General features: G+C 40.1%; 2 protein-coding genes across 14 annotated transcripts in view; one reads left to right on the top strand and one right to left on the bottom strand.

Moving 5' to 3' along the window:
* Positions 1-8,534: 8,534 nt before the first annotated feature.
* On the top strand, positions 8,535-14,309 carry TSSC4 (tumor suppressing subtransferable candidate 4). 13 transcript variants are annotated; one of them, XM_070764796.1, is made up of 4 exons: positions 8,535-8,706; positions 10,326-10,434; positions 11,007-11,077; positions 12,194-14,309. In XM_070764796.1, exon 4 carries the CDS (start codon positions 12,286-12,288, stop codon positions 13,327-13,329), a length of 1,044 nt encoding a protein of 347 aa, XP_070620897.1. In that variant the 5' UTR covers positions 8,535-8,706; positions 10,326-10,434; positions 11,007-11,077; positions 12,194-12,285; the 3' UTR covers positions 13,330-14,309. The 13 variants fall into 13 exon arrangements, with proteins under 13 accessions (XP_070620897.1, XP_070620947.1, XP_070620905.1 ...); XM_070764863.1 differs by having other exon boundaries at positions 8,628-8,706; positions 11,014-11,077; XM_070764812.1 differs by having other exon boundaries at positions 8,693-8,804.
* A 1,825-nt stretch (positions 14,310-16,134) lies between these two features.
* The window catches only part of TRPM5 (transient receptor potential cation channel subfamily M member 5), a 79,594-nt gene continuing 69,330 nt past the window's right edge, over positions 16,135-26,398 (bottom strand). Inside the window, exons 22-26 of the mRNA XM_070735622.1 lie at positions 24,078-24,256; positions 22,440-22,572; positions 21,077-21,149; positions 20,454-20,544; positions 16,135-16,416 (exon numbers count right to left, since the gene is read on the bottom strand). Coding sequence (XP_070591723.1) covers positions 16,355-16,416; positions 20,454-20,544; positions 21,077-21,149; positions 22,440-22,572; positions 24,078-24,256 — 538 coding nt within the window. The 3' untranslated portion in view covers positions 16,135-16,354. The remainder of the gene's footprint in view (positions 16,417-20,453; positions 20,545-21,076; positions 21,150-22,439; positions 22,573-24,077; positions 24,257-26,398) is intronic.

Below are 26,398 nucleotides of genomic sequence, written 5' to 3'. Positions count from 1 at the left end.
AAAAATTGCTTCTGCTTACAAACGTTTCTACTTAAGATCCTGGTCACGGAATGAATTAAGTTCTTATTTATTTATTCAATTTTTATGCCACCCTTCTCCTTAGACTCAGAGCGGCTTACAACATGTTAGCAATAGCACTTCTTAATAGAGCCAGCATATTGCCCCCACAATCCGGGTCCTCATTTTACCCACCTCGGAAGGATGGAAGGCTGAGTCAACCAAACCCATAAACAAACCCCCAAATATTACCATTAATACTAAAAGCTAATATTCTGTATTATTGTATTATTGTGTCTGTTCAAAGTTAAATGTCCTTATTAATCTTGATCCCTTAATCTTCTCTTCCTTGATATAGATCACTAAAAGGAAGAGAATTTGCAAAAGTAATAAAATGAAGATTACAAAGTGTATGATTAATTTTCACATTCTACTGAACTGCTAAATTAGAGAAAGGAATAGGCTTGTCACTTTGGTCTCAACTGTTATGACACCCAAACAAGTTTTTGTTTAATGGAGTTATCCAGGAAGATTAATGCCTTTTCGGGTAGTGACTTTTCAACATCAAAATGGCACAGAGACGTGTCCACGTTGTTTAATTGATTTCAAAATGGAAGAAGTGACATTCCTCCACTTTAAATTAGAAATTCAGATCAATTAACAATTTACACTTGCTGAGCCCAGATAAGGGAGCCTCTGAATCGAAACCTTTTAAAGAATAATAAAGTCTCTGTCCCATTATGGCTTACACTGTCCACCGCATTCCTGTATCTTTTAACAGCATATACAGTGGTACCTCTACCTAAGAACGCCTCTACTTACGAATTTTTTAAGATAAGAACCGGGTGTCCAAGGTTTTTTTGTCTCTTCTCAAGAACCATTTTCCACTTACAAACCCGAGCCTTTGAAACTGTAACCAGAAAAGGCAAGGAGAAGCCTCAGTGGGGCTTTCCTAGGAATCTCCTGGGAGGAAACAGAGCTGGAAAAGGCAGGGAGAAGCCTCCATGGGGCCTCTCTAGGAATCTCCTGGGAGGAAACAGGGCCTCCACCCTCTCTGTGGTTTCCCCAATCACACACATTATTTGCTTTTACATTGATTCCTATGGGGAAAATTGCTTCTTCTTACAAAACTTTCTACTTAAGAACCTGGCCACGGAACAAATTAAGTTCGTAAGTAGAGGTACCACTGTACTGTATAATATAAATAAATTTATTTATAAAATTTATTTGCTGCCCATCTCATTTCAAACAACCTGGGTGGCTTACATTATAGCAAACATTTTAAAGAAACATTCAAATCATTGGATAAAGCATTCCGTAAAATACTCAAGACCCACTTTTGTCACCAGGCGTGGGGATAATTATCATTTCCCCCCCTTTTTATTATATTTTTGGCCTTACTGCATGATAGATTAGGTTGAATGTGTGTGACAGGGGTTTTATTATGTTATTAATGTCTTTTAAATGGATCTAATTTTTTATTGTTAGGTTTGTAATGTATTGTATTATTGCTATGCTGTGAGCCGCCCCGAGTCTTTGGAGAGGGCGGCATACAAATCTAATAAACTATAACTATATAAAATGATAGAGCAGATAAAATCATTAATACAAGATGGAGAAGGGAGTTGGATACACCGGTGGGAAGGAGGTAGGTTTAGCTTTTATTAAGTTAACCACCTCTAATGTGAAACTCCATTGGTACTCAAGCCATTTGGCAGAACCAGGTTTTAAGACTTATGAAAAGTCAGGAGAGTGGAAGCCAATCTCACCTCAGGAGATAAAATATACCAGAGGGCAAAAGCCTTGGCAGAGAAGGCTCTTCTCTTTCCTATAATCAATAGGAACATCAAGAAGTATAGTGCAAAAACCTTAAAAGACACCACGTGACTGACTTCTGCTCTGCTATGTAGCTCCATTTCAATGGCAGAAAATTTTTATTTAAAAAAATATTTGTGTGTGTGTGTGTATATAAACAAATGTTAAAAGCACTGGATCATCTGGAATAACCTTTCAAGATTTCCATTAAATTTCTCTTTCAAGAAAACCAGATGATTACTTTTCACCATTGCTACTGAATGAATGTGAAAAATAGTTCATCTTACAAGCAACAATCCTTCAAACAACATAGATTGAAATAGAGATGCAAGTTAAAGAAAAAACAATTGAAATAAGAGATAACCCATTAAGGAAAAAAAATCCAATGTTTAAGATAAACCAGTGAATTGATTGCAATTTCAATTGTACAACTTAATCTTCAAGACATATAGTCTGAAGGGCACTAAGTTTGTGCACTTCTCTTGCTAACTATTTTCAGAAATTACCTGTTAATGACTTCAGTGAAGTTAAGACACCCACTAATAGAATAGAATAGAATAGAATTTTTATTGGCCAAGTGTGATTGGACACTCAAGGAATTTGTCTTGGTGCATATGCTCTCAGTGTACATAAAATAAAATATACATTTGTCAAGAATCATGTGGTACAACACTTAATGATTGTCATAGGGGTCAAATAAGCAATGGAGAAGCAATACAGTGATCCCCCGCTCGTTGCGAGGGTTCCGTTCCAGGACCCCCCGCAACGAGCGGGTTTTCGCGAAGTAGCACTGCGGAAGTAAAAACACCATCTGCGCATGTGCAGATGGTGTTTTTAACTTCCGCAGCGCTAGCGAGGAGCCGAAGATTGGGGGCGGCGCGGCTGTTTTAAAACGTCGCCGCTGACATGGGGGGCTCGCTAGCACCCCCCCGAACCCCCAACCCAGGTTTGGGGGGGTGCTAGCGAGCCCCCCATGTCGGCGGGGACGTTTTAAAACACCCGCGCGGCTTTCCAATGAGTCCCGAAGACAAACGCGGAAGTTTGACGTTTGTCTTCGGGACTCGTTGGAAAGCTCCAATCGTTTTAAAACAGTTGCGCCGTTCTCCGCTGACTCCTGGCGAACTTCCCCGCTTTAGGAGTCTGCGGAGAACGGCGCAACTGTTTTAAAACGATCGGAGCTTTCCAATGAGTCCCGAAGACAAACTTCAAACTTCCGCGTTTGTCATTGGGACTCATTGGAAAGCCGCGCGGGTGTTTTAAAACGTCCCCGCCGACATGGGGGGCTCGCTAGCACCCCCCCAAACCCGGGTTGGGTTGGGGGTGCGAAATGACTTGGAGGAATGTAAAGCTGAAACCGGCCGATTTGGACTTCCCATTCCTCCAAGTCACTTCGCTGCTCGTGTCCTGGCTAAACCGGGCAGCAGGAGACAGGCTTTGAGTTTTGGCTGCGGGGCGAGGGAGTTAGGAAAGTCCTACTTCTCCCCCCGCAGCCAAAAACTCAAAGCCTGTCTCCTGCTGCCCGGTTTAGCCAGGACACGAGCGGCGAAATGACTTGGAGGAATGTGAAACTGAAACCGGCCGGTTTGGACTTTCCATTCCTCCAAGTCACTTTGCCGCTCGTGTCCTGGCTAAACCGGGCAGCAGGAGACAGGCTTTCAGTTTTGGCTGCGGGGCGAGGGAGTTAGGAAAGTCCTACTTCTCCCCCCGCAGCCAAAAACTCAAAGCCTGTCTCCTGCTGCCCGGTTTAGCCAGGACACGAGCGGTGAAATGACTTGGAGGAATGTGAAGCTGAAACCGGCCGGTTTGGACTTTCCATTCCTCCAAGTCACTTCGCCGCTCGTGTCCTGGCTAAACCGGGCAGCAGGAGACAGGCTTTGAGTTTTGGCTGTGGGGCGAGGGAGTTAGGAAAGTCCTACTTCTCCCCCCGCAGCCAAAAACTCAAAGCCTGTCTCCTGCTGCCCGGTTTAGCCAGGACACAAGCGGCGAAATGACTTGGAGGAATGTGAAGCTGAAACCGGCCGGTTTGGACTTTCCATTCCTCCAAGTCACTTCGCCGCTCGTGTCCTGGCTAAACCGGGCAGCAGGAGACAGGCTTTGAGTTTTTGGCTGCGGGGGGAGAAGTAGGACTTTCCTAACTCCCTCGCCCCGCAGCCAAAACTCAAAGCCTGTCTCCTGCTGCCCGGTTTAGCCAGGACACGAGCGGCGAAATGACTTGGAGGAATGTGAAGCTGAAACCGGCCGGTTTGGACTTCCCATTCCTCCAAGTCACTTCGCCGCTCGTGTCCTGGCTAAACCGGGCAGCAGGAGACAGGCTTTGAGTTTTGGCTGTGGGGCGAGGGAGTTAGGAAAGTCCTACTTCTCCCCCCGCAGCCAAAAACTCAAAGCCTGTCTCCTGCTGCCCGGTTTAGCCAGGACACAAGCGGCGAAATGACTTGGAGGAATGTGAAGCTGAAACCGGCCGGTTTGGACTTTCCATTCCTCCAAGTCACTTCGCCGCTCGTGTCCTGGCTAAACCGGGCAGCAGGAGACAGGCTTTGAGTTTTGGCTGTGGGGCGAGCGAGTTAGGAAAGTCCTACTTCTCCCCCCGCAGCCAAAAACTCAAAGCCTGTCTCCTGCTGCCCGGTTTAGCCAGGACACGAGCGGCGAAATGACTTGGAGGAATGTGAAGCTGAAACCGGCCGGTTTCAGCTTCACATTCCTCCAAGTCATTTCGCCGCTCGTGTCCTGGCTAAACGGGGCAGCAGGAGACAGGCGGTGGGCTGGGAGCCGCAGGTGAAAGGAGCTCGGGCATTGTTCTCCGGACCCCGCCCGCAGCCTGGAGAGGGAAAGGGCCGCCGCGGGGCTGAGCGGGCGGGGTCCGGAGAACAATGCCTGGCGCCGCGCTCCGATGCCCGAGCTCCTTTCGCCTGCGGCTCCCAGCCCACCGCCTCGCTGGTTGGCTTCTCCTCCTGCTCAGCCTCGCCTCGGCCTTTGTGCGCGGCTTGTCCCGACAGCGCCCCACCCCAGCACTTTGAATCCGGCAGCTTCTGCTGGATACGGGCAGTGGGTGGGACGAGCGGCGCGGAAGCCAGGGGCTGTGGCAGCTCACCCCCCCCATCGCCCGTATCCAGCAGAAGCGGCGGGATTCAAAGTGCTGGGGTGGGGGGTGTCCCGACAGCCCCCCACCCCAGCACTTTGAATCCAGCAGCTTCTGCTGAATACAGGCGGTGGGTGGGACGAGCGGCGCGGAAGCCAGGGGCTGTGGCAGCTCGCCCCGCCCATCGCCCGTATCCAGCAGAAGCGGCGGGATTCAAAGGGATTCAAGGCTAACTTCTGCGCTTGGCTTGAGGACTCAGCTGGGAAGCGGCACGGGTGTTTTAAAAGGTCTCCGCCGGCATGGGGGGCTTCCTACCACCACCCCCGAACCCCCAACCTGGGTTTGGGGGAGTGCTAAGAAGCCCCCCATGCCGGCGGAGACCTTTTAAAACACCCGTGCCGCTTCCCAACTGAGTCCCGAAGCCAAACGAACCCGGGTGGCCGGGCGAGCAGCGAGCAAATGGCGGGTGGCCGGGCGAAGGGCGGGCGAAGGGCGGGCGAGCGGGTGCTGGGGGGGGCTTCTCGCCCTCCCGCCAGCAAGAGGAAGACCCAGGGAAGCCGCCCAGCAGCTGATCTGCCCGGCGGGGAACACCATCTACGCATGCATGGCCATAGGAAAAAGGGCGCGCATGCGCAGATGGTGTTTTTACTTCCGGGTTGAAAAATCACGATGTAGCCCGTTCGCAATGATCGGGGTCGCGATACCCGGGGGATCACTGTATTAATAAAAATCTTAGGATATAAGCAGCAAGTTACAGTCATACAGTCAACATGGGAGGAAAAGGGTGATAGGAATGATGAGGAAAAACTAGTAGAATAGAAGTGCAGATTTAGTAGAAAGTCTGACAGTGTTGAGGAAATTATTTGTTTAGTAGAGTGATGGCGTTCGGGAAAAAACTGTTCTTGTGTCTATTGTCTTGGTGTGCAGTGCTCTGTAGCGACGTTTTGAGGGTAGGAGTTGAAACAATTTGTGTCCAGGATGTGAGGGGGTCAGTAAATATTTTCCCCGCCCTCTTTTTGACTCGTGCAGTATACAGGTCCTCAATAGAAGGCAGGTTGGCAGCAATTGTTTTTTCTGCAGTTCTTTTCACTAAGTGAAAAGTTTGGAAATATCAGATGAGTGCCTTCAATCCTCAGTACAAGATATTTGAAATTTTATTTTTAGAATCTTTTAAAAGTCAAAATGAACAGCAAAAAGCAAGACAAGGTTTTGGCCTCAAAGTTTTATAGGGTCAGAAAACATTGTAGCTTTGGATTTTGAATATTAACATTTTGAATTTTATTTTTTTTAAGATAAAAAGATATGCATGCTTGCAAGAAAGAAAAACTGTTCTTGAGATTGGAGATGTTATATGACAAATAATCTATAATGGCATTTTGAGATATCTTATGAAACTGACTTTAATTCAATTGTGTCAGATATTGTGTCTTCTTGAGAACAGTATATTCCCCGATGATGTTGCAGAACAATATATGCAGCAAAATTTACCCAATAAAAATATGAACGAGACTCTGAATAGGAATTTCATCATAAAAAGAAAATAACTCAGGTTTTAAAAATTAAGAAGGAATTAAAAACTATAATCCTAAAGAACAATTTCAATAACTTTTTTTTAGTTTACAAGAGACTGCTTAAAAAGTGCTAAAGCTGTAAAAGATCAACAGCTCCCTGAATAGACTACAGAACACAGTTTTGAATAGAAGAAAAATAATGTGAACTGTTTCTTTTTATTAAAAGTAAGGAATTTTAGAAAACATTTTTAAGGATAAATTATTCTTCAAGTTCTTCAAATTGTACTACTTTGTTTATATTAGGATGTTGATATTAATGAAACATGGATGTTTATAGTTTAGAGCAGAGATATGCAATAAGATGAATAAGTTGCTGTGCGATTTTTGTTTTGAGAACTGTTGATATTTAAAATGGGGGAAATGCATATTGGAACTTATTTTTTGTAAGGAGAAATGGTATTTGTAATTAATATTAAAATCCTAAAATTGTTTGAAACTTTTGTTGATAGCAGGATTAAGATGTGATTTACTTGATTTGCGGGTTATAGGATGAAGTATTTATTAGTAAAGAGGAGGTGAAGCGAACATGGACATGTTTACACTTGCCATTATGAGAGTTGTTTTTTACAGGGTTTGTATATATTTTTATTTTACTGTTTTCATTTCTAGTTTGTATTAATGTCTTTACCAGGATAATCTGAAGACCATGAAACTATTAAGCTTGTCAATCCCAAGAACAAACAAAATTTAAAAACAGAAATATTTCAAGATGATTTTTAATTTTCAGTCTTGTCTGCAACTCTGAAATCTCCTGATCCAATAATTGAGGAGGTCCATTTTGACTTGACTCTTATCTGCTGTATCCAAGAATGACTTGTGCAAAGCTATCCTTGAGTATCCACAGATGGGACTTAAATTTGGGTCTCCCAGTGCCAATTTTGATGTGGAAACCACACTTGACTCTCTATTTTCAGATCTGGGATCTCGGTTGATAGAATGCATTGCTAAATTTCTGGACAAATGAAAACAGTCATCAACAACAACATACACACACACCCCATTTGCAAATCTAAATCTAAATTAACTCTCCGAACTGCCATAAAACGAAACAAAATAAATTTAGCAAAGTGCATTTGTTGTGCCTTTAGATCGATAGCGAGGCTGTACAAAACGCTCAAAAGCTGTTAGTTTTCCCTGCATCATACACTGCTCAAAAAAATAAAATAAAGGAAACACTTAAACAACACAATATAACTCCAAGTAAATCAAACTTCTGTGAAATCAAACTGTCCACTTAGGAAGCAACACTGATTGACAATCAAGTTCACATGCTGTTGTGCACATTCAACTTTGTACAGAACAAAGTCTTAAATGAGAATACTGTATTTCATTCATTCGGATCTAGAAACATAGAAACATAGAAGTCTGACGGCAGAAAAAGACCTCATGGTCCATCTAGTCTGCCCTTATACTATTTTCTGTATTTTATCTTAGGATGGATATATGTTTATCCCAGGCATGTTTAAATTCAGTTACTGTGGATTTATCTACCACGTCTGCTGGAAGTTTGTTCCAAGGATCTACTACTCTTTCAGTAAAATAATATTTTCTCATGTTGCTTTTGATCTTTCCCCCAACTAACTTCAGATTGTGTCCCCTTGTTCTTGTGTTCACTTTCCTATTAAAAACACTTCCCTCCTGAACCTTATTTAACCCTTTAATATATTTAAATGTTTCGATCATGTCCCCCCTTTTCCTTCTGTCCTCCAGACTATACAGATTGAGTTCATTAAGTCTTTCCTGATACGTTTTATGCTTAAGACCTTCCACCATTCTTGTAGCCCGTCTTTGGACCCGTTCAATTTTGTCAATATCTTTTTGTAGGTGAGGTCTCCAGAACTGAACACAGTACAGTATTCCAAATGTGGTCTCACCAGCATTCTATACTGTATATCTAGGATGTGTTCTTTGAGTGTTCCCTTTACTTTGTTGAGCAGTACAGTATAAATCGGATATTCTGGCTCCAGTTTAAAAAAAAAATACTACGACTCCCAGAAGACATTGGGGGTAGAGGAAACATGAAGGAAGAGCTTTTGTCGGGTTCTGGTTTAGTTGCGCAATGACTTCTGGGATACGTTGTTCAAAGGGTTCGACGGCGGGGTAAGTTCCAACAGACCTTTTCACAGCGAGAAAACTTCTCGTCCCATCAAGCAACGGAAAAGTGACGCCGGGAGCAGTGCGCCGACTCCGAAATCGAGCAGCGGGGCGTCTGCGCGCGCAGGTGGGAGAAACCGGGCCTTCTTGCAGGTGAGGCGTTCTACGCAGGGGCATTGAAAGGGCGGCTACGTAAGTGGCCGTTGGTCCCGGAGGTTTGGCAGATAAGCGGGGCTTGTGTGGCGAGAAGGGTACGCCAGAGAGGGAGATCTGTGGGGAAGATCTGAAAACGTTCCCCAAGCAGCCGCCCGCGATATCGCCTGGTTTTTTAAATAGCCCCGCCCTCTTATGTCGTGGTTCTAATTTGTTTTTAAGCCCCTGGCTGACTCTATTTTATTACGTGAGATTGGCGTTAACTTTATTTTTGCCCTGCCTCTTGGGGCAGTGAATTTTTCGAAGCACATTCGGATTTTTTCCCCTTTTAAAAAATTATTTAAGACTGAACAGTTGAAAGCTGTGGCAGGTTTCCTGCTTGGGATTATGTCGTTAGATTCATAAGGGCGAGAGGCAATAATTTATAGGAGAGGAAATATCCTTTCTCGCTAAGAAACCGTCATAACCGTGCTTGGCACGTTGACATCTCCAAATTGTGTTAACCCAGGTATGGTAACAATTATGTGGCAGGGCTCACATAAATGATTACTATTGCGTAACAGCAGTACTTGCATAAATAATAACTATTGCATAGTAGCAATAGTGACATGGTTTGCTTTTATTTACTTTATATTTTTCCCTTTTGTTTTTCCCCTTTTTAAATAGGGAAAATGCTATTTTTCCATTATGGAAAAATATATTTTTAAAATATAATTATTGATTATCAAATGCAAAATCATTATTTGTGTAACTTTTTTTTTTTTTGCTGAAAATGAAAAGAAGGGAGATTAGTATAGATCAGAGGTAGTCAAAGGTGGCTCTTCTATGATTCAACTCCCAGAATTCCTGAGCCAATCATGCTAGTTGGGGAATTTTGGGAGTTGAAGTCCACATGTCATAGAAGAGCCAACTTTGCCCACCCCTGGTATAGATATATTTTAAATTATTTTGCCCTCATCAGCTAGCCATACCCTTACCGGAATTTGAACCTGGGGAGTCTGCCTGTAAGGCAGTAGCTTTAACCTCTAGACCACAGGTTATTCTCCTCAGCTTGTATCAGGGAAGAGTTAAATGTGTTTTTCCCCCTCAAATCGCCTGGGTATACCTAAATATGGGAGGAAGCATACTGCTTCCTTTTTGCCTCTTGGCCCATCCAGGCTGAATGGCTAGCTGATAAGAGCAAAATACCTTGAAATAGATCTATCTCCCTTTTTTTTCATTATCAGAAAAAAAAATAAAAAAAAATGTTATATATGTAGAATATAGTTTGTCAGCTATAATGTTTTTTTTAAAAATAGTCAATTTGGTCTAATGATTAAGGAATGAGGCTAGAAAGTGGGAGGTTGTTGGGTTCTAGTCCTGTCTTAGCTATGAAAGCTAGCTGGGTAACTTTGGGCCAGTAACCTCTCAACCCAATCTATACCCCCCCCCCCTCCCACACACACACACAGAGGAGTTGTGGGGAAAATAGGAAAGTCTGTTGGATATGTTTACTGCCTTGAGTTATTTGCAAAAACACAAGCAGGATACAAGTAAAATAAAAAATAAACTTAACTTATTTCAATAGCATAAGCTTGATGGGGAAGGAGAAGATAATATGCTCTTTGGCTTTCCCACAGTTGAGATAGCAAGGATCAAGACTACTATGGAAGATTTTGATGGGGACTTCAGGCACAGAAAACCCACTATGTCTGAATTATGTTGCAATCAGATTGCTGCAAAGATCCTGTGAGTCTTTTCTCTCTGGAGTCTTTATTGTTTCAATAAAAAAAATATTGTTTACTGCTCAACCAGGAAGATAGGAAGTGAATGGATCAGAGAGAGAAACAAAAAAGAAATCTAAAATATGCACAACCTGTAATGTGCATTTCTTTAGTCTACATTTCTTAGTCCTTGAAAAACAAATAACTTGAGTTTGATTCTTTTTCTGATCTCATCCAATTATATTCTTATGCTTGGTGATTTAACTGTATTTGTATTAACATTTACCGGTAGTTGTTAGCAATGGTTTAAACAGTCCTACAAATACACTGGTGAGTAAGTCCCAACATTGAGGTACAGTACGCTGTCTCTGCCTAGTGTGCAATAATGTTTCCCCAAAATTCTACTAGACATAAATTAGATTAATAAATAAAACAAATATCTTTGCTTCCCAATTTTAAAATAATTATTTGTAGATGATAACTTTGCAAAGCTAGAGGGTACAGTTATCAAAGTGACAAGTACTATTGATATACTAAAAAATGGCAACTCCACATTTTTTGATTGCGCTGATGATATGTCCAACCTCTTACTGCCAGGGTACAGGATCTCACAACCTTGGTGGCTTTTACTGACCCAGAGGATGGAATACTGGTTCATACTTCGGATGGTGAGTGGCTAGTAGGTTCTTCCATGCCTGTTTACCATCACCATAAAATACTTTATTGGACAACTCTTGTCAAATACAGTTCTCCTGTGATGGGGATTCTTTCACTAAAGAATAAGAACACTAATACTGTTGGGCTTTTAAACATGCTTAAGAATCTTTAAAAGCCTTCAAACTTCAGAAATAATGTGAACCTCATGTTTGTCTATACAGAAAAGTATTACAGAATTGTAAATAATTCCGAGCACTAAATATCATTCTCGATGCCATTATAGAGAATTGTCAAAACAAAACAAAGTTGCTTTATATTCCAGATTTGTACACATTCTTCCAAGTGGTAATAATTGCACATCAGCGCAAAGATATTATTACATTAGAAATACAAAACGAAAGGGAACACATAGTTTATAAAAGAAGCCACTAGTTTATGCTAAATATTTTCTCCATCTTTAAATAAAAAGCAAAATGTGATGATTATAGATTATTTTAATTCTCACAATTTTGGGAAATATTCTGCAGTAGATCATAGATTTCCTCAACTTATATTTTACATATTTATTATAAGCAAGAATTTTGCTTTTATTTAAGGTGGCTGATCTTTAATATAAGTTCTTGCTGGGTTGGTACTGACAGATTACCCACTATTCTTAATAAATTCTTAATTAAAATGAAGTTCTGTTCTCTGGGCTGAAATCTAAAGCACTAAAAATTGACCAGTTGAGAGTTTTTCTACAAATATGATTATTAGATTGTGAAAGGAGATATACTAATTGCATTCAATCTGGAAAGCATAGCAGAAATAGGTTAGAATGTATACTCTTGTAAAATCATAATAGCGTGGCAGGTTACAGAATTATAGATTTATTTTAAAATAAATAGGAAAAAATCACATATCGCAAGAAATTTTGTAGTAGAATCTACTTAGAATCTATACAACGTCAATATAAAAACAAAAGTGATCACTGTGCTGTGATAATAGTTTAGATTAAAGTTTCTCTTAATTTTTCTCTCTTTGTTTTAAAGTTTGGGTACTTTTGATCTTGTATTATGGAAATGAAGAAGCAGGTATCAATAATGTGTCCTTACATATTTGCATGTAACTCTTCCTTTTTGTTCTAGGAGGTGTTAAATACCCTCTGAAAAACAGCTGAAAAACGTATTTGACTGCAGAAAGACCAAATTAAGGCAGTATAAACAAGTGATCCTCAAGAATGGGAGACGAAGGTGCAGGGGAACCCTTTGTGGGTATTGTGACTGACGGGGATTATGAAGGCATCCTTCCTTCAGATACAATTTCCCTGAGTGATTCAGATTCAGATGATTTTGAGTTTGCAGGCAGTGCTGAAGCTGATGTTGTGTCCCCTGAGGAACCGCTTCCTTCAGATGACGTGGATTGTGAATCAAATAAGAGTGGGGGCTCTTTGCACAACAGCCAGAAATCAGTTGTTCAGCCCTTTCATTTGAAAGGCATGAGCTCAAGCTTTTCACAGCGCAGCCAGAACATTTTTGATTGTCTGGAAGGAGCAGCCAAGCAGGCAGTGCCCTTGACGGGTGAAGACAATGTCATTGATAAAAAGTTTAAACGCCCTCTGCCACCACTCAGCATTTCAAACAAGATGCCTGCGGAAAGGTTTGGAAAGCAACGTGAGCCAGTTAAGTCTTATAAGAGTTCCCCACCAGTACCTGATTATGTGGCCCATCCAGAACGCTGGACCAAGTACAGTTTGGAGGATGTTCCAGAATGTAGTGATAAGACCAACAGATCAATTGCTATGGAGTTCTTGAGTGGCTTGAATAAGGGTAGAAAGGAGGAACAAAGCCCAACACCTCCTGAAAACTTTATACCATCTTTCAACCAGGATGCTTCTAGCTCTGGTGCAGGAAGAATTATCTTTAGTAAACCAGTAAAGGCAGGCTTAGACAGATTAGGAAAAAGAAGAGGAGCCTCAACAGAAGAAAAGTTGGAGACCAACATTATTAATGCAAACCAAGAGACCAGTGAAAAGCCTCTGGGTAACTTGGATGCCCAGAATAAAGGTGATGTAGATGTACTAGATCCCTCAGACAGCAAAGAGGGGAAAAAGGAAGATAAGGAGCCGCTGAAATTAGAAGAACAAGATGCTCGAAGAGCCAACACAGGTTCTCCAGAGGTGCCTGACGAGAATGTGACAGCAACCGTAGGGTTTCACGGTAGCAAGAAAAGGAGTAGGAAACATTTCCGACCCAAAGCTAACCATGATGAAGAAGAATCCTAAAAGCTAAAATCATATTTGTCTTTTTCCAGTGATAGCTTACTCAAAATATTATCTTCATCATTTGCATGAATTTGGGCAATTGTTTTCTTTAACATACTTGTTGCTGTGACTAAGAATACTTATAACTTTTCCCTTTCCCAAAAAATCCTGCTGTGTTTTGCAATAATAAGACATTTTGCCTTGAGATAGTCCAACCTAAATGTGGAGTTTCTGTTTATGAAGGGAGGTTCATACCAAAACTTTTGATGGTATACTTTATTGATATCTAACCAATTCATAACGGACAAAGCATATCTTGTGGATGAGGTACAAGATTTATCAGTTTATTGCAGCTGATGTAAAGGTTTAACCAATATTCCACTTTATTCCATAAATGGAAATAAAAGCATGAAATATGACAACTCGTATGTTGTTTAGCTAGAGATAAGAAAATGTAAACATTCAGTGTTTTAAGATCATAGGAAAAATGTTAAGGAATTTGAAATTTCTAAAATTAAAATACTGTACAGCCAACCAAACCGTACTTAGACTTGATTGGTTCAGATTCTTGAATTTGCCACAACTTTCTTGAAAACTGAAATATTTTCCCCCTTCATACTTAGAAGCTTCTGCTAAAGTACATGGATTTGTGTTGACCGAACTGTTTATCTAAGAATAAAGGATCTTATAATAATATTTTTAGCAGAATAGACATTTGATATTTTTGGTGTCAATAAAACTTGGGAACAACTGCTTAATTAGGTTGAAAATTCTGTACCTGCATGTGAGCAGCTAGCCATTTGTGTTAAAAACTAGTTTTCTCTCTATTCTTATGGTACCCCTTTTTACCCATTAGCCCCGTTCCATTTGTCACATTTTCTGCCTTCTCATTTAAAGAAGCAAGATACCATCTCATTCAGCTAAAGTTCTGTACAGCTACCCTAGCATTACTCTCACCTGGCATGTTTGATCATGAATAAATACATTGGTTGGAAATAAAATTGTTTTATTACTGTTTATAGGTAATGCTCATTTAGCTATCACAATTGGAAATGGTAACTCAGTCATTAGCAAAGTAATCACTAAATGAAACTACAGCAATGCTGCTTACTGTATTTTTAGGAGCATGAGGCGCACCGGAATATAACACGCACCTTAGTTTTTGGAAAGGAAAATAGGGAAAAGAAGCTGCTTACCATCTTTAGTCTGGCTAGCATCCTTAGTCTGGTCAGCTTCAGCACATTATTTTGTCCCCTGGTTAAGGGCTTAAAAATATTTATTCTGAAAGAGTAACAATGAAAGAGCTTGCAAGCCAGTACGAGCTGGGAACATCATTAGCATCTGGAAAGAAACAGTCTGAGTAAGTAGAGCAATGGAAAAACCCCTGCAAAGACTTAAGGCTTGGAAAACATTCTTCTTTGCAGAGAGTAACAATGAAAGAGCTTGCAAGCAGGTAAGAGCTGGGAACATCGTTGGCACCTGGTTAGGGCTGGAAAGAAATATTTGGAGCAAGTTAGATCAATGGGGGGGAAAAACTGCCAAAGACTTAGGGCTTGGAAAACATTATTTGCAGAGAGTAACAATGAAAGAGCTTAGGTACATTAATAGCACCTGATTAGGGCTGGAAAGAAATATCTGGAACAAGTAAAGCAATGGAAAAAAAACCCTACAAAGATGGTTTGGAATACATTCTTGGCAGAAAGTATCAATGAAAGAGCTTGCAAGCCGGTAAGAGCTGGGTACATTGTTAGCACCTGGTTAGGGCTGGAAAGAAATTTACTCAGAGCAAGTTAGAGTAATGAAAAACACCCTTCAAAGACTTAGGGCTTGGAAAACATTGTTTGCAGAGAGAAACAGTGAAAGAGCCTGCAAGGTAAGAGCTGGGAAGATCGTTAGCAGCTAGTTAGGGCTGGGGGGAAAAAAGGCTATATTCAGAGTATAAGATGCATCCTAATTATCAGCCTCTTGGGGATGAAAAGGGTGCATGTTATACACCAAAAAATTTTGGTATTTTACTTCACCTTTTGCTTTAAAATTCTGAACTATAAATACGACTATTGGTCACAAAATTACTTTTTCATCACAACATTAACTGCGGTTGCTATCTCTGGCCATCCACTGTATGTATAACAATGCCTAACACAGTCTAATTGTTTTATATAAAAAGTGCTTATTCAATATTTGGATTGAAACTACTTTGTGTCAATCCAAATGACACTAAAGAAATAAGGGCAATGTACAGTAGTTGTACTGTTAATTCATGATTAGTGGAAAATATCAAGATTGGAAACCACCAGTAATATATAACTAAGTTGAAGAGGAAAGGCACAAAATGAGGGAAACAGAGAAATGAATACTATGTACAACTATATCAAAGAATGATAATTGAAAAGCTGAGAAGATATATAAATGCTCCTTGGTTATAAGAAAATATTGAAAGGTTTGGTTTAAATCAGGCATGTCAAACACAAGGCCCAGGGATTGAATTTGGCCTGCAATGTGGTCCGTTCTGGCTGGGGGGGGGGGGGGGGGGGGAATATCCTGGAAAATTTAAGGGGCCAGGCTGCATTGCTTTGGTCCGGTTTACCCAGTGCGGAGAGGAAACATTGGGCCAACAGGGCTTCGGCTTGGTCTACCCACTATGGAAACATGCCAGCAGTTTGGGGAGTGGTGTCAAGCTGGCCACGCCCACCCAGTTGGCCATCTCCAGTGATTGGCATCAAACTGGCCACTCCCACCTGGCCACCTGAGGTCAACCACAGCCCTGATTTGGCCCTCAATGAAATTGAGTGACACCTCTGGTCTAAATGAATTTACAGAGTCATGTGGTGTAAAATTTATTTTAAAGGTGAAGATTGGAATAAAAAAACATACTTTTGAGATTTCAATAGATAATTTACTTGAAATACATTAGATATAATGTAAAAGGAAGGCATTGTGTAGTTGTGATATGGTGCTCTGACATTAAAAGAAAATATCCATTAGGTATTTGAATTGACAAAATTATACGGAGAAATGATCTGTTACAATCAGTTATCAATATACATCACATTGTTAAACTGGTATCTACCCCATCTTCATTTTCTGGTACATCCATTTGATCAGTACCTGCATTTATGAAACATTAAAATATAAATGAAAATATTGGTTATATAAAGAATGAGGAGCTATAGTGATATTTGAACAAGTTACTTCTTGTAATGCCACTTATCAAGGATAACTTGTCTTTTAAAAAGAAAACAAAAAACCAACCTTACATATTTTATGTGTATTTCAGTAGAGATGTTGAAGAATGAGAAAATAATAGACTTGCAAAGATTAATCTGGCAAATTATGGACCAAATTCCATTTGCCTAGAGATTGCATAGAGCAGTGATGGCGAACCTATGGCACATGTGCCACCTTTGGCACGCAGAGTTATATCTGCTGGCACACGAGCCATTGTCCTAACTCAGCTCCAGTGCGCATGTGTTTGCTAGCCAGCAGATTTTTGGCTTGCATTGAGGCTCTGAGAGGGCATTTTTGCCTCTAGAGGGCCTCTGGGGAGGGTGGGGGAAGCCATTTTAGCCCTTTTCAGGCTCTAAGAAAGCCTAGGGAGGGCGAAAAATGGGCCTACACTCCCGTTTTTATACTTACTTACTTACTTACTTATTTACTTACTTACTTACTTACTTACTTACTTATTTATTTATTGGATTTATATGCCGCCCCTCCGAAGATTCGGGGCGGCTAACAGCAATCATAAAACAGCGTACAATAATAATCCAATACTGTACTAAAAACTATTAAAAACCCATTAATATAAAAAACCAAACATACATACAGACATACCATGCATAAAATTGTAAAGGCCTAGGGGGAAAGGGAATCTCAGTTCCCCCATGCCTGGCGGCAGAGGTGGGTTTTAAGTAGCTTACGAAAGGCAAGGAGGGTGGGGGCAATCTTATCTCTGGGGGGAGTTGGTTCCAGAGGGCCGGGGCTGCCACAGAGAAGGCTCTTCCCCTGGGTCCCGCCAAGTGGCATTGTTTAGTTGACGGGACCCCGAGAAGACCCACTCTGTGGGACCTAACTGGTCGCTGGGATTCGTGCAGTAGAAGGCGGTCCCTGAGATAATGTGGTCCGGTGCCATGAAGGGCTTTATAGGTCATAACCAACACTTTGAATTGTGACCGGAAACTGATCGGCAACCAATGCAGACTTATTGTACATGTTTATTATTTTTTGTTAAAGTCCATTTGTGCTTTTAACATACAGTACCAAGTTGTTCATTTTTACCTGGCTTCAATGAGAAAGTCTTCCATATTCAAAAGAAGCTCTAATCCCCAAAATCTGGGAGCTCTTGGGCAATGCTATTTTAATGCATAATTGAGTAAGAGGCTGTTCTTATTAGCAGGTGTTAACATTAACCAGCTACGTGGATCATTTATGCTGTTGTGTGTGGGATATATTTTCCCCTGGCTATATACAAATCTTAAATATCCCAAGTTTGATATTCAGGTGCCCCTCTTGTGCCTGCCGAGGGATTATTGGGCTATCTTAAGCTTAATAATTATAAAGTATGTTCATTTTCCTTGGAAAGGGATGGCATACAAATCCAATAAATAAATAAATTTTAGTGCAGAGAAACATAGCTGTAAGAAATAAGTAGTGATACCTCGTCTTACAAACGCCTCATGATACAAACTTTTCGAGATACAAACCCGGGGTTTAAGATTTTTTTGCCTCTTCTTACAAACTATTTTCACCTTACAAACCCACCGCCGCCGCTGGGATGCCCCACCTCCGGACTTCCGTTGCCAGCGAAGCACCCATTTTTGCGCTGCTGGGATTTCCCTGAGGCTCCCCTCCATGGGAAACCCCACCTCTGGACTTCCGTGTTTTTGTGATGTTGCAGGGGAATCCCAGCAGGGAAATCCCAGCAACGCAAAAACGGGCGCTTCGCTGGCAACGGAAGTCCGGAGGTGAGGTTTCCCAGCGAGGGGAGCCTCAGTGAAATCGCAGCGTCGCAAAAACACAGAAGTCCGGAGGTGGGATTTCCCATGGAGGGGAGCCTCAGTGGAATCCTAGCAGTGCAAAAATGGGTGCTTCGGCTGGCAAAAAGGGTGAATTTTGGCCTTGCACGCATTAATTGCTTTTCCATTGATTCCTATGGGAAATATTGTTTCGTCTTACAAACTTTTCACCTTAAGAACCTCGTCCCGGAACCAATTAAGTTTGTAAGACAAGGTATCACTGTATGTCTGAAAATGCCACAAGACTGTTCCAAAGGGAGAAAGGCTGCTTGTTTTGACAATTTTGACTCCGAGTAAGTGCCTGGACAGGTCTTGTGCAATTTTCTTGGCAAGATTTTCAGGAGTTTCACCCAGCTGGTTTCACGCTGAAAGAGAGATTAAAACTCACAGTCTCTCTAGTCTTGTGTCTAACCACTACATTTCCAAAATTACTTCTATGTAAATGAGCACACAGAGGAGCTAGTCTAGTGTACCTTGAAGGACTGACAGCTACCTTCAGATAAACTAAAAATATTAAAATTGTTTCAGTTTGAAAATGTGTTTTTAAAGGGCGCTCTTCTATGATTCTGAATTTCTTATATGAAGGTGTATAATTTCCGTATTTCTCATAACATTGCCTGTGTATAAATTCCATTCTATTAGTTACACCTTGCACCTCCCTTTCTGTATCATATGTACGATTGCACCTTGGATATCTTCCCATGTTCACTCCATCACTGAAAGTGGATCTAATATATCCAGCTTCCACATCCAAATCTAGTTCAATTAATGTTACTGCTGTTATCTGTGTATACTGCTCCTCAAGTTCAGGATGGAAACAAAGCTGTACCAGGCCACTTTTTCCTCATTTTCACATAGAAGGTTAAACTGGAATGCAGAGGGATTGCTATAAACTACTTAGTCAGTCAAAAACAATGGCAAGATTTTAAATTCCTAAACATTTCATCATTGTGTCATTCTTTATAATATAATGATTAAGAAAATAAGGCTTACACATTCCTAAAGGCTATGGCTTACTTCTCATAGTTAATTGAATAAAGCAGTAGTTCTCAACCTGGGGGTTGGGACACCCTTGGGGGTCAAACGACCGTTTTACAGGGGTCGCCTAAGACCATGGGAAAAGACAAATTTCCCATGGTGTTAGTAAATGAAGCTTCTATTGTGGCTCCTTGGAACATATTTTTACAATACGACCAATCAGGCATTTACAGTGGGCGTGTCCCTCTAACCTTCCTGCCAATCCGCTTAAAGCTCTGTTGGGAGAATTGGCACTAGACTTTTGGTTGGGTGTCACCACAACATGAGGAACTGTATTAAGAGGTCGCGGCATTAGAAAGGTTGAGAACCACTGGAATAAAGCATTGTTTTATTGGCACAATTTGTTAAGCATCCATTAAAATGGCTGGATTCACAAAACCCAGCCGGAGCCAAAAAAAACCTTCATTATGACTGGATGCAGTCTTAGCCCCATAATGGTGAACCTATGACACATGTGTCAGAGGTGGCATGTGGAGCCATATCTGAGGTGATGCCCTATGTCAACACCAGCACACATGTGCATGTTGGCCAGCTGATTTTTGGCCTTCCGGAGGGTAGGGGGAAGGCTATTTTTACCCACCCTAGGCGTTAGGAAAGCCTACGGAGCCTGTGGATGGTGGAAAATGGCACAACAGGTCTACTGGAAGTCCGGAGGCTTCAGTGAGGTCAGTGCACATCCGCGGAGGGTTGGGGGCAGCGTAAGGGAGAGGCACACATGTACGGGGATGCACTAGCATGTTATCATGCACATGTGCGCCCTTTTGGCACACAAGCAAAGAAAAAGATTTGCCATCACTGCCATAGCCATTGTACTTAGCACAGTTACAGACACTTCTACAGCAATTCTGGTGTCTATTTTGTATTAGGCTGTTTTTAATGGGTTTTAGGCAGGAATGCAGTTCCGGTAGCAAAATTTGGAGCTCCACCCCAGAGCACCCGATTTGCCCTGAAAGATGTTGAAACAAAATGCACAAGCCACGCCCACAGTGTGGTAGTAAAAATTTGGGTAGCCCATCACTGGTTTTAGGGGTTATTTTAAACTCTGTTTTGCATGCCTCCCCCACTCTACCCAATCTTTATTAACACATTACTCACTTGTGTAGTTCGAAGTTGGGCTGCTGAAAAATAAACTGTTTTTCACTAAATTATCTGCCATTGAAGAAAGTATAACAGTGCAATAGCTAATCTGCATAATAAAAACAAATTATTTGGATACCATTACTATTCAAGACATACTGCAATTATAATAGTAATTATAGCAAAGTTCTGTGAAATCAAAGCTGATGGCATAGTGGTTTTGTTTTGTGATACTGTTATAGAATCAGAATGTGTTTGTAAGCTGAACTTTGAAACTCTCTACCCATTTACTTCAGTAGCTTTACTTCTGGGTAGGCTTACTTCTAGGTAATTGCATATACAGTAGTTTCTTCTAAGCTCTTTTGTCTAATTGAGACCCTTGAATCTATGAACTGTTTATTAGGTTTGGAATCCAAAGTGTCCTTTGACTGTAACATATTTTGAAGGAACATTTATCATTGAAGTATCCTTCTTGAGAAGGCCGTAAACAATTGTTTATCCACCTCACCTAAGCATGCCCCAAACAAACAAAAATTGATTGATGCATAAAATACTATCATGATTTCTTAATGTTGATCTTGGAAATATATGTACGAGCAAATAAAAAATTGTGCAATTGAAACATAAAAAGAAATTCTTACTTGTGATTCCAAAGATCTAAGCTGTTTCTCTTGCTCTTTTAGACCACTAAAATTCTTTAAAAGGCTGTCTACCCTGTATTAAAATAAAGCAAGAATAGAGTCAGAAGAAGAATATTGTCATAGAGGAGATCTTGAAGAACAGTAGAACATCTATCCAAGATATATTTAGAAATCGTTTCTACTGCAAATAATTTCTGTGAATTAATCATTATCCAGCTAGGATATGAACAATGAGTTTGAATCCATCCATCTGTTATAGCAACTCATACCTTCTAGTTTGGATTTTGAGTGATTGCTACCTGCTACTCAAATTCCATGTACTGTACATAGATTCAACATGGAGGTATTTGTTAACACTTCTGTGCAATCCTGTTTTAGTTAGAATTCAGTTGGTGAACCTGTAAGAACCATTGGATGTCTGAACTGGGCTCTAAACATCAGAATCTGCTGTCCATCTCTGCATTCAGAATAGTTTATCACAAAAAAAATCAACTTCTATTAATGCCATTTCTGACATTTTCATGCAAGGGTCACATTCCAGATAAAGTATGTGCATTTGTGAATGCTGGAATTCCCCATATCACCTACAGAAGGATATGTTTGTTTAGTGGATATTTGCAGTAGGCTTAATTGAAGAACAATGATGTTGGATTAAGTTGCATGTGGGATTAACAGCTTCAAAAAGAGAAAAGGAAACAGGAAAAGAATCAGAATAAAAGAATGAAAATGAAGTAAATAAAGCTACCCATTCGAAGCAGAAATACAAGAAAGATATTTTTTACTTAGTAATTCATATTTTGACAGCGGCTAGGATAATTTATGCGCAAAATTGGAAGGGAGAAAATGTCCCCAAAGAAGAAGAGGTAGTAAAGAAAATATTAGATTGCGGAGAGATGGATATGATGACAAGACGGTTGAATAACCAAGAAGAATCAGAATTTTATATTATTTGGAATAAAGTATATATGTGGATAAACAAAAATAAAAATAAAATGTAAATGACATGGAGAAGTATAAATATGTTTAAATGATTTTTTTCTTTCTTTTTCCTTTTCTCCTGTTTATTCTTTTTATTATAATGTTTGAACAAAATTCTTCTTTTCGTTTAAATTAGCATGTAAATTTAATGAATTAATAGTGTATTCTTTTTCTGAATGCAAATAGACGTCTAGAATGAGAGGAGTAACTGTAACCCCAGCTATATATTTAATGTTTGTAAGTCTGTTCGTCAATTTTATGACAATCAAAATAATAAAGCCACCAATTATAGAATATTTGCTCCTGACCTGATTATAAACATGTAAATATGTTAGTTGCTTTTTAATTACATCAAACTGGATTTTACTTGCTGACCCTTACTTACTTGTCTGACATTTTTTTCAGTTTTTCCTCGTTGCTTTCTTTTTTCTTTGTTTCCAAATTTGCCAGGTAATTTTCTTTCTGGAGCATCTCCCAGGTTATTAATTTTTGATCCAGTTCTTCTGGAATATCTCTTTCTGAAGGAAGGGAGAGTTAGATTTGGGGTAGGGAAAGTTGTCAAAGGAGGGGTAGAAAAGCAACACCAAAATATAGAAAAATCATCGCGTTGGTTTTCTAATAGGGTTTAAACATTACACTACAAACAAATGAATATTGGAGGCACCTCAGTAATACTGTATGCCCAATTTTCATTGAGTTCCCTATACACTTTAAGAATGTGAGAATGAAAGGAACCACTTACTGGCATAGTTCCCTCTAAGCTGAGCAGTGAGCAATCGCTCACTTAAAAATCATCATCAACTCAGAGTTTTCCAAACCTGCCCAGAAGCCGAGAGGGAAAGAGTGAGAGGGAAGGAGAGAGAGAGGAAGAGAGGAAGAGAGAGAAACATATAGAAAAAAGAGAGGAAGGAAAAGAGAAAGAAAAAGAATGGGAGTAAGGAAGAGAGAAAGAAAATCAAAATCTAGTTTGAAACTAGCTCAACTATTTAAGTGGCATTTTGATATTGATAGAGTTGCCCTATTATGAGCTCACTGTTATAGACACACAGTACAGTATTTTATTTTGAAATTCTCTGAGGCAAAACAGGGTGGGTTTTTTGTTTGTTTGTTTGTTTGTTTGTTTGTTTGTTTATTTGTTTATTTATTTGTTTAATATTTCTGTGCCGCCCAGTCCCGAAGGGACTGCCGCTCAGACACTATTCTTTTCCGCCCACCCCCAAAAAAAATTAGAGGGAACACTGCTTACTGGTAGTCTAATTCCAATAATTGGCTAATTGCTGTGTTTTGAAAGAAGCTCACTAACCCAGTTCACAAATGCACATGGCATCACTCCAGCATAGGAAATGCTACCCCATACAAATTTTCATCTCTACACTGGAGGATTTGTGGGAAACCTTAATATCCATTATGAATGCTTCCTCACAGTCCCGATCTATACAAATGTCCTATTTTGATTTAAAACATAGTAGCCTATTTTAAACCTTCTTGTAATAGAAGGGATGTCCCATAGTAGTATGCATTTGTGGATTTTTTGTGGGGTTTTTTGTTTTTTGCTTATTTTATATACACAAAAACACAACAGAACATACAATGTTAGGAATCTTAGTTCCTGTCTTAATTATAGTTTACGATCAGTCCACAAAATTTCATATACATAATAGTATGCATTTGTAACTTCGGATCTTACAGATATTCATCATTTATTTTCTCTGCTATAGCAGTAATGGTTTCTGCTGACATATTTTTAAGAAAGTGTGAGCTTTTATTTTTAACAAGCTGGAGGGCACCATAGTGAGGAAAGTTATTCGTCCCCTACATCATTTCAATTTTTTAAAAATAATAATCTACAGCTAATTATATAGAAATAAACTTTACTATTACATAAACTGATAATACAGTTTATGATTATATATTAATATATGTGTTCTCTCTCTCTCTCTCTCTCTCTCTCTCTCTCTCTCTCTGTGTGTGTATGTGTAGATGCAATCTTCAACTTGTTCTTACCATTCTCCCCATAGCTTACCCAGATGTTCTTTTTTGTGTTCGCTTTTCTTAAGGGCCCATCTAAGAAATAGCTTAACGTGATCAATAATGATAAAAGGAGGAGCAAACGCAGGACGGCCGTGATATTCAACAATCAAGTTGTATCGCTGAAATTTCCAGAAGATGTCTGCATTTCCTTGAACAACTTGAAAAGTGTAACTGAAAATAATAATAATAATAATAATAATAATAATAATAATAATAATAATAATAATTTATTAGATTTGTATGCTGCCCCTCTCCGAAGACTCGGAGCGGCTCACAACAAACAATATACAGTGCACAAATTCAATGTTTAAAAAGCTTTAAAAAGCTATTATAATAAAAAGCAATCATACAGCCCAAACAAACCATACATAAACCATACCATAATAGCTGAGGGGTATATCAATTTCCCCATGCCTGGCGACATAGGTGGGTCATAAGGAAGAAGGGTTGTATCAACAGATCTTATTGCTGAACAAAACATTGTTTTCAAATGTGTAAAGTTCTTGATGTTTTTTCTAATTGAGGAAGCAGTCTGCCAGCTTCTTTTGGTGTGATTAACACTAACAGTAAACATGTTCGGATTCTGCTGAGGTAAAATGAATTTCACCATTCATTTTGTATGAAACATGATATACTGTAATTGTTTCGAGTGATTTGGAGAGACAGTTCTAGGCCTTGAGTTTGAGCTGAATTAATATATTCCTGAAAGTGGTAGAATATTCCTGTGAATCTTCAAGCATGAATTAAAGGGGAGGGATAAAATGGCAGGAGCGAGCACCCAGTGGACTGTATTAAAAAAGGCCATCTTAAAAGCCACTAGACTGTATGTAAGACAAATAACTAAAGGTAAAAGGAAGAAGAAACCGCTATGGTTTAGCAATGATGTAAGGGCTATAGTCAATGAAAAAAAGGCTGCCTATAGGAGGTATAAAGAGTCTGGAAGTATAGCTGATAGAGAGGTGTATAAAATGAGACAGAAGGAGGCGAAACAGATAATATATGCTGCTAAAGCCTCAAAAGAGGAAGAAATTGCCAAATCTGTAAAGAAGGGGGATAAAACCTTCTTCAGATATATTAGTGATAAGAAGAAGAAGAACTGCAGCATCAGGAAGCTTAGTACCGGGAATAATACATGCATTAATGGGAATAAGGAGATCGCTGACCATTTCAATAGCTACTTCTGTTCAGTTTTCTCAAAAGACACCTTACAAAATAATACTATAGAGGGATATAGCATTGCTTCCAGCTGTACGGATTCAGCTCCAGTGATCTTAGAAGCCGATGTCTTAGAAGAACTTGAACGATTAAAGATAAATAAGGCAATGGGTCCAGATGGCATCCACCCCAGAGTTCTTAAAGAACTCAGATCTGTCATTGCTACCCCCCTGACTGATTTGTTTAACCAATCCTTGTTAACAGGAGAAGTTCCTGAGGATTGGAGAATGGCCAGTGTTGTGCCTATCCACAAGAAGGGCAGTAGAGAAGAAGCTGGTAACTACAGGCCAGTTAGCTTGACATCAGTGGTAGTTAAAATGATGGAGACTCTACTCAAAAAGAGGATAAATCAGCACCTAAAAAACAATAACTTATTGGACCCAAATCAGCATGGCTTTACTGAAGGCAAATCATGTCAGACTAATCTCATTGATTTCTTTGACTATGTCACAAAGGTGTTGGATGAAGGTGGTGCCGTGGATATTGCCTACCTGGACTTCAGCAAAGCCTTTGATACGGTTCCACATAAAGAGCTGATAGATAAATTAGTGAAGATTGGACTTAATCCCTGGATAGTTCAATGGATTTGCAGCTGGCTGAAGCGTAGACATCAGAGAGTTATTGTTAACGGCGAGTATTCTGAGCAGAGTCAGGTTACAAGCGGTGTGCCACAAGGGACTGTTCTGGGTCCTATTCTTTTTAATATGTTTGTGAGTGACATAGGGCAAGGTTTGGTAGGGAAGGTTTGCCTATTTGCCGATGACTCTAAAGTGTGCAATAGGGTTGATATTCCTGGAGGCGTCTGTAATATGGTAAATGATTTAGCTTTACTAGATAAATGGTCAAAGCAATGGAAACTGCAGTTTAATGTTTCCAAATGTAAAATAATGCACTTGGGGAAAAGGAATCCTCAATATGAGTATTGTATTGGCAGTTCTGTGTTAGCAAATACTTCAGAAGAAAAGGATTTAGGGGTAGTGATTTCTGACAGTCTCAAAATGGGTGAACAGTGCAGTCAGGCGGTAGGGAAAGCAAGTAGGATGCTTGGCTGCATAGCTAGAGGTATAACAAGCAGGAAGAGGGAGATTATGATCCCGC

Source organism: Erythrolamprus reginae, chromosome 1 (assembly GCF_031021105.1).
Source record: "Erythrolamprus reginae isolate rEryReg1 chromosome 1, rEryReg1.hap1, whole genome shotgun sequence".
NCBI classification, from domain to species: Eukaryota; Metazoa; Chordata; class Lepidosauria; order Squamata; family Dipsadidae; genus Erythrolamprus; species Erythrolamprus reginae.
This window is presented reverse-complemented; position numbering and strand designations above follow the sequence as displayed.